This window comes from Pinus tabuliformis, chromosome 1_1 (genome assembly GCF_031772625.1).
Source record: "Pinus tabuliformis cultivar Carrire ecotype Pingquan chromosome 1_1, CPIR1, whole genome shotgun sequence".
Lineage (NCBI taxonomy): Eukaryota > Viridiplantae > Streptophyta > Pinopsida > Pinales > Pinaceae > Pinus > Pinus tabuliformis.
In genome coordinates, this window is record NC_142297.1 from 839,985,913 (window position 1) to 839,994,428 (window position 8,516).

At 37.2% G+C, this 8,516-nt stretch overlaps 1 protein-coding gene across 1 annotated transcript; it reads left to right on the forward strand.

The window, feature by feature from the left end:
• The first annotated feature begins 3,434 nt into the window (after positions 1–3,434).
• LOC149216777 (uncharacterized) lies at positions 3,435–5,387 on the forward strand. Its single transcript, XM_089390064.1, has 2 exons — positions 3,435–4,459; positions 4,589–5,387. Exons 1-2 carry the CDS (start codon positions 3,435–3,437, stop codon positions 5,385–5,387), a joined length of 1,824 nt encoding a protein of 607 aa, XP_089246190.1.
• Positions 5,388–8,516: the final 3,129 nt, after the last annotated feature.

An 8,516-nucleotide genomic window follows, 5' to 3' on the forward strand; every position in this document is an offset into this window, starting at 1 on the left:
TGTATGCCATTCAAGATTCCCTGACAAAGTGAAAGTCAGGCCTGGAATTTGACGTCCCACAGGACGTATTTTTTATTTTAGAATGTATTTGACGGCACGGAGAAAATTTTCCACGTCACGTTAGACGCGTGGTATACCTTCTCAACCCGTCGTTTTGACGTTTAATTTTATTTAAAAAACGTAAAAATCTATAATACCTGTAATACTTATCTCTTGAAGTCTGTGACTATTGTACTAGGTTGTCATACCGGCTATGGTTTAATTAATCCCTTGTGTGCATCCCAGCCTCGAGTATGTGACTATTGTACTAGGTTGTCATACCGGCTATGGTTTAATTAATCCCTTGTGTGCATCCCAGCGTCGAGTATACGATGCGTTCTCCAAATTAATTGTTTTTCCTTTCCGCCGTTCAGCTTTTATCCTCCATTCGGCCACGTTTACTGAAATTAATTGCTTTAGGTTTCATTACCGTAAAATTCTGCAGTTTTTGTCAAGTCAAGCGTACGAGTGAATCTTATCGGGATTGTGGAGTGTTTTGAAATTCGAAAAAGCTATGAATTGTCATTAATTTCATAGCTTGGTTAAAGATTTGCGTTTGGGTTGCAACCTGTGGGTCGCGGCCATACATGATACCAGTATTATGTATATCTCTTCCCGCAGATGGTACTTGTATGTTTGTTTTTGAACTTGCCCACACTACACTATATTGGTTGTCGATGCTCCTGAGTCCTGAGTTATTATTTTAGATGCGCTGTTTCGATATAGTTGCTGTTTCGATATAGTTGTTGTTTGGACGCAACCCAGAATCTGCTACCTGTCACTATTTGCAGGTATGTCAATTACTCACTGGCGTTTTTTATTAGTAGTGCCAAGTGGTATGTTCGAATGTCATGGATGTTGTCTATGCCCTCAACTTTCAAGAGGCAGGGCAGCCTGGCCAAGCCGCAAAACCCTCTACCGCTTTGGCGGTTAACATTGAACTCATTTATTTTGTTTCTAGAGTTTAAATCCTGGTTTAATTTTGGGGTAGATATTTATTTTGCCTGTCAAATTTTGGGATAAAGGTGTGTTGTTTGCACTGCATTAATGCAATGAATAGATTGCATTAATCCTTATCTATTTTTTTGCTTCGTTTTTAGCCTGAGTCGATTTCTTACCAGAGCAATGGTTGGATTGAATACGTGCTTGGATTGAATACTTGTTGTTTTGTCTGTCTTTTCGCAATATGAATTGTGAACAAATAACTGAATGGCCAACCCATAGTCTCTGTAATAAATATGTTGAGAAAATTGCTAAATGTTATATATATATATATGAAAAGATGAATTCCCTGCACATTAATATTATATTATGTAAGGGAAACCATTAAATCCGGTATCCCACAGAGTTCCTACCAATTGCTCAAAACTCAAGTTCAATATTGTCTGATGTTGCCAGAAGAAATGCAGATGCACGGTACGATCTAGTTGTTGTACAGTGGTTTTAATTTTCCGAACGCCATATATCGATTCCCCACTATTATTTGTCAAGAGTCACGGAAGCGGTGGGATAGTTTGTAATAATTAACCATATTAGCATACGTTGTTTTTATCTTGGAAAACGATTGTAGGGGATGAGTGTCAAACTTGTGTTGAATTTAATTGGAAAGGTATTAGTCAAGTTGGATTAGATTAAGTAGGTGGGTATATTTGTAAATGAATTCCAACTATCAATTTTTTAGAAGTTGAAATTAGTAATAAAATTTGTTTTCTTATTACTTTTATCTTTTTACACTATAAGCATATAAATAACCTATGAGTAACCATTATTATAAAACGTTAATGGAGCATGAAAAATCTCGTCCCTTATAACATTGACTTAGGCAGTTCACCAGTGGATTTTGATAAAGATATATACTGATGTATACCAATTTATAAACTTGACAGTATAGCCTTGTCGTTTATGCCAGAGAAGTACATGCAGCATAGACGCAGGCATAAATACCTCAAATCTTTTCAACATATATATATATATTGAGAATTTGCAACGTGGTTTATATTCATAGATTTCTCCCCTTTTTGAATCTTTTTGAGGTTTTTACAAATATCAAAATTTTAGAAGTTAAAATTAGTAATAAAATTTGTTTTCTTATTACTTTTATCTTTTTTACACTATAAGCATATAAATAACCTATGAGTAACCATTATTATAAAACGTTAATGGAGCATGAAAAATCTCGTCCCTTATAACATTGACTTAGGCAGTTCAGCAATGGTTATGTTCCATTTTGATAAAAATATATACTGATGTATACCAATTTATAAACTTGACAGTATAGCCTTGTCGTTTATGCCAAAGAAGTACATGCAGCATAGATGCAGGCATAAATACCTCAAATCTTTTCAACCTATATATATATATATATATATATATATATATATATTGAGAATTTGCAACGTGGTTTATATTCATAGATTTCTCCCCTTTTTGAATCTTTTTGAGGTTTTTGGGCTGTTTTGCCCGTAAAATAGGTTGATTGTGTTACAGCGCTCACATGCATCCGGATATTGAGTAATTTCTATGTCATTGTTTTTTTTCCTCATTTGAAGGTTGTTATGGTCTGGTGTCTGGAGGGAATTTGCACTATTCATAATTAATTAATCTTTTCTATATCACACAACAGTGCTCATAGTTTAGATTTCGTCGGGGGTCTTTTGGTGGACTTGCAATGGTTGTTTTTTCCTTTGCTGTTGTGATGGTGTATAGTATTTAACAAGTATGATCTGTATACACCGAATACTCTCGTAATTTTCTCTATTTCTGGGTTGCTGCACTCAACCTATTTGCTCTATAATTTCTGGTTAACTATTCCGGTTCGGCTATTTACTTTCACATTAAATTGCAGCTATTTACTTTCACATTAAATTGATAGTGCTGGAGTCTCTGTTTGGTTTGTTACATATTTGGGATGCAAATTGTAGCAGGCTGAAGTTCATTTTCAGATATATTTATGTTCTGCGTATTTATTCTACAATGTTGTCCATTGTTATATTCATTTTTTATTTAATGAATTTTAGTTTTTATATATATATTTTATACAGGTGGTCACAAACCTACTAATGTCTCAAAAGAGAAAGGTACAAGTTACAATTGGGGAAATGTATGGATGGACAAAAGCGAAAACTTCTGAGACTCAACAGAATTCAAAAACACTTGAAGAAACCCATAATGCTCAGGTGGAACAACAATTACATGAAATTTTTGGAAGTTCTTCTGAACATGATGTAGATGAAGAAACAAATGAATTTGAAGAAGAGGTTGGTGATAATTCAGAAATGAAAGTGCAAACAAAAAGACAATTTCGCATGGAATGGTTAAATAAGTTTGTTTGGTTGAATTATGTGAGGTTTGATGATAAAATAACTATGAAGTGTAACTATTGTGAGAAGTATAGGATGAATGGACCATGGGGTTTAGGGAATGGTTGCACCACATTACAACATGATGCTCTTGTTACTCATGAAAAATCACGGGCGCATAAAGATGCTAAGGAAAGATGGATTAATGCATTAGAGGGAAAGATGAAACCAATTCCAGATCATATTAGACAGATGAGAGATGCCAATAAAGAAAGAGTGATTTCTACAATGAAAATATCATATTTCACTTGTCAAGAAGATTTATCTCTATCAAAGTATGAGAAGCTTTGCAAATTTCTAATGGATGCAAAAACTCCAAATATGCCAAAGTCTCAAGAGTACTCTTCATACACTAATCGTAAGTCTGCAAATGATTTTATATATTGCATATCAAAACATCTTGAACAAATTCAGATAAAAAATATGTTGGAAAGTCCTTTCTTCTCATTGATGGTTGATGAAAGCATTGATCGAACCTTAGAGCAACACCTTGTTATTTATGCAACATATTTAGACTCAAAGGGTCTCGGGCCACCTATCTCGCAGTTTATGAAGCTCAAAGATGTAGTAGATGGAAAAGGAAAAACAATATATGATAGTGTCAATCAATTAATAGATGTCAGAGGCCTTCAATATAAAGATTTGATAGTTGTTTCTACAGATGGAGCTTCAGCAATGATTGGACATGAAAATGGCTTTGTTTCATTTTTGAAAAAGAACAATCCAAACCTTATTACAGTTCATTGTGTGGCTCATCGTGAGTCTTTAGCAGCAGCAGATGCTTCTAAGATATTCCCTGAGTTATTATTTGTTGAAAAAATTGCAAACAAAGTGTATTCATGGGTTCAAAACTCTCCAAAGAGAAATAACGAACTTAATGATTTGCTTAGAGTCATGCAAATTGATGTTCTTGATGTTCTACAAATACATTCAGTGAGATGGTTATCCAGGGGGGAAGTTATTATAAGGCTTGTGAAGCTTATGCCAGCAATTTTAACTTTGTGGAAAAATGAAAAAAAAACTTCATCTTGGTATGATAAGACAAGAATATATTCTGTCCAGTTTTGTTTACATATGCTTGCTGATGTGCTAGGGGAATTGAACAAGTTGAATTTGACTTTTCAAGAAGAAAATGTAGACATTACAACTATTGGGTTGGCTCTTGAAGTAACTATAAGTACATTATCTAGATGGTTTTTGAGAAAAGAGACATTTGCAGAAGGCACAACTTATCTTTCAAAGTTTTTAAATGATTCTCAAAATGGATATATTGATATTAAAGATGAAGGGAAAGTTGTAGATAGACATGAGTTACAATACATCTCTATCTCAGCCATGGATATTGAATCCAATGAAGCAAGGAAACAATCTATGAAACCTTGTATTGAAGGTACACAAGAGAGTTGTCAGCAACTCACTGAAGGTTATATAGAGACTCTGATAGACTCTTTGAATGAAAGATTTCCAGACCTTCATCTTTTTAATGCAGCGAAATTGTTCAGCCCTTGTTATTATTCAGAAGAGCGTCGTAGTCGTGAGAAAAATTCAGAGCGTTGGTTGTTAAAGCTTTTTCAACATTTGCAACATACGGTATCCAGTGATGTTGGATTTGTAGCTTTATTTGATGTTAAGGCTTGTAAAAGAGAGTTGCACCCTTTTGTTGATTCATTAAATCTGGCTTGTGAGGGGTTTTCTATGAAAGAAGCATGGAAAGTCTTTCGTAACACAAAACAATGGCACAAAACCTATCCTAATATGATGAAATTATGGCAAGCTGTCCTCACTATTCCTGCAAGTACAGTGGATTGTGAAAGGGGATTTTCTAAGCAAAACATCATCAAGGACATTAGAAAATCGAGGCTTGGGTTGGATACATTAGATGCTCTAATGAGAGTATCTTTGAATGGACCTGAATCATCTAATGTTGATTGGCATGCAGTATATGAGATATGGATAGATACAAATTCAAGAAGGATTCTTGAGCTTTAAATTCTTCTAGTCTATGTTTAATAGAGGATCTATGTATTGAGATATTCCTATTGATAAAAAAATTTGTAGTTTCTCCAGAAAGTTTGACTTTTAATGAAATATAATCACTGTTTATTATTACACAACTTTTCTGTATTTTCTCTAGATTATTTATTTATAGTTCACTATTTATTTATAATCCATGGATTGTAAGTTTTTTGCAAAATTTTTATAAATCTGATAGAGTACAAATCTGCAATTTCAATCTAACAAGAATCATTATAAATAACAGTGATTATCAGCCGTCATTATCAGCCTCCATTTCATGACTTATTTTTTGTGGAATCAATTTACAAAAATTGTTAAAATAGAGTTTTCCATGACACTCACATATTTAGTTAAAACGTAAAATGAAAGGTAAAAAAAATACAAAAACGTCGTCAAATTTTAATTTGACAGGCAAAAAAAATTTGAAATTCCAGGCCTGGTGAAAGTGCTAATATAATGGAAACATGGTTATTTTATTCAGGGGCACTGCAAAATAGATTATCCACTAGTAGCAAGACAGGGGGAGCAGAGGGACAGAGGAATTGAATTGAGAATAAGGGAGCTAAGAACGGGGGTTTGAATTTCATTTCGTCGGACGCTGGAGGGCGAGTAACCTTGAGGGTGCTTGGTGGCAGGCATTAATTTCACACCCACCTGCTTAACTTTGATTTTGAAAGTGTTTTGGGACGAAAGTGAGATGGGTTATAAACGGAAACTGTAACCGGATCGATCCAGTTTAGTTTGTATTTATCTTCCCAATTGAAATTATTTGGAATTTTTTCAATTTTAGTTTGGTAAATAAAAATAAAATGATTATTGTTAAAATATTTTTCAATTTTTATTTATTTATGAAAGAGTAATGGTTGATTTTAGTTTGATTAAAAAAATAAGATGATTAATGTTGTGAAAGTATTTAGCAATAATTGATTTAGATAAGTAATTAGGTAAGATATGTTTTTGGTTTTAAATAATTTACTATTTTTACACCAAAGGTGTTCTCTTTTGAAAGAGATCACCATCGACTTTCGTCTACTTCTTTATTTTTTGCAATCGACGTCTATCTCTGATAGTTGAAGCTTCATCATTCCTGCCAAATGTCGGAGTCTAGGATACTGATCACCACATTGGAGCCATAATTGGATTCCGCCCACAGGTGTCACGCCCCCAAGCCGGCAGTAGTCTTTCAACCGCTCTTTAGCGAGGTGCGGCACCACCGAACACTTTCTTTTCACCAAAACTTATGTTCGTGGACTACGCCTAACCACTTACTCCTACTTAGTTTGTGTTTCGCAACCAAGTATTATTATGTTATCCTTTATACCAATGAACACCCATACACATTCATTATCAACAGCAATTATAAATGATGAACACAATTGCACAGTATAAAGGGAGGGGCAACTCCTTGAACAATGAGTCTGCCCGAATAATATATTATACAACAGTTACAACGTTTTACAAGTATACTTGGAAACCCCAAGTTTCATACTTAGCCAAATTTACAATCCAAGGCAAAACTCGGTTGCCTAGCTCGTCGGCACCTCCGCACGGTCGCCGCACGACTCACCAACGCTTCGTTCACCTTGTCGCACGATCGTGTTGTTTGCCCAACTCGGGCACGCCTCCAAGTCGCCACACACGGGCGCCTCTACCCGAGACACACCTTCGTTCATAATCTCAACACTTCACCAAGTCACCATGCACACTTGCACGCCGACCGGGCGCTCACCCGAGTCGCCAAGACACCCGCACCAAGTTGTCGCACAAAACCGTCGGGCGCCACACACCTGTGCACGCCCTCACCCAACCACCGAGCGCTCCTACCCGCACCTTCACCCACAACCGCTGTTCACCGTGCACACCTGCCCAAGAATGGGCGCATACTAAATCTGCGCCTTCCTTAGCTTCTGCACACTTAGACTGCGCCTGCCTTGTTGAACGATGATGTTTGAGCGAATGAGTGATCGAATGATGCTTTGAATGCCATCCAACGCACTTCTATTTATACAAAGTGCAAGGCGTAGTCTCGTTGCCCAGCCAACTCGCCCAAAGCCCCTTGCTCCATCGCAAATGCTTCACTTTACCATGTCAGCTCCTCATAAATGTAGGTTGACCTCCATACAATTCTAAGTCATGCTTGCCCATCCTCCATACATGCGCATATTGTCATATCGCATACTTGAACGAGCTCGCACTTTACTCCAACTGCAGTCGCACTTCGCCAAATGCTCGCCCGTTTAGCTCTACCCGTGCACCCAGGAACTGCAGGTCGTTACATCATCCTCCACCTGAAATTGTTGTCGTCCTCGACAACATACCATCCTGGTAGCCATCCACCAAGATCAACATCAATGTCTGTCTCATCCTCAGTCCATGATGTCAACTCCTCCACATACTGCAAACATCTCTGCAACATATGTAGAACTCTATCTCCACCATGTGTCGTCCTCATCCTGTGAACTGTCCTCCCCGTCTGCCTGATGCCAGCATCTCTCCATGCACTTCCGGACCTCATGTTTGAACTAGTTGGGTAGCTAATCCAACTGTCATGCTCAAGCCATGAGAGTGAACATCCTTATGCCTTCACCAGTCTATCTCGGATTCTGCCACATCCTGGACTCACCAAGAATCTCATCACCATGTTCAGGTCCATGGAAACTCCATCCCATCTGCAACATGTCATGATGCTTGATGTCAAGCCATCCCTGCACCATCTGTCATACCTGCTCAACCTGTTTTAAGGACTCACTGCCATGAGCAGCTAACAATGAGCCTCATCTTCTTGTCATCTAAGAAGATGTGGAGGGAGTAATGCCTGAAGGCTCACCCTCACTAATCATCTCAATCCATTTGTCAGGATCTTCTATCTCCATCCTCTGTAGATAAGTGACCCGATCCTCCTCCCAGACATTCGGCCTCACATATGCCTCATCATCATCATCATCATCCTCGACCACTTCTAGCCTTCTTGACAAATCCAAGATACTATCTAAAAGTGTCCTGATGACCAATGACTGCTCGGTAAGCTTTGTCTCAACCGTGGACAACCGCTTACTCATGTCTTCCATCCGCTTCTCGTCCTCCATTTGCATCATTGCCAAC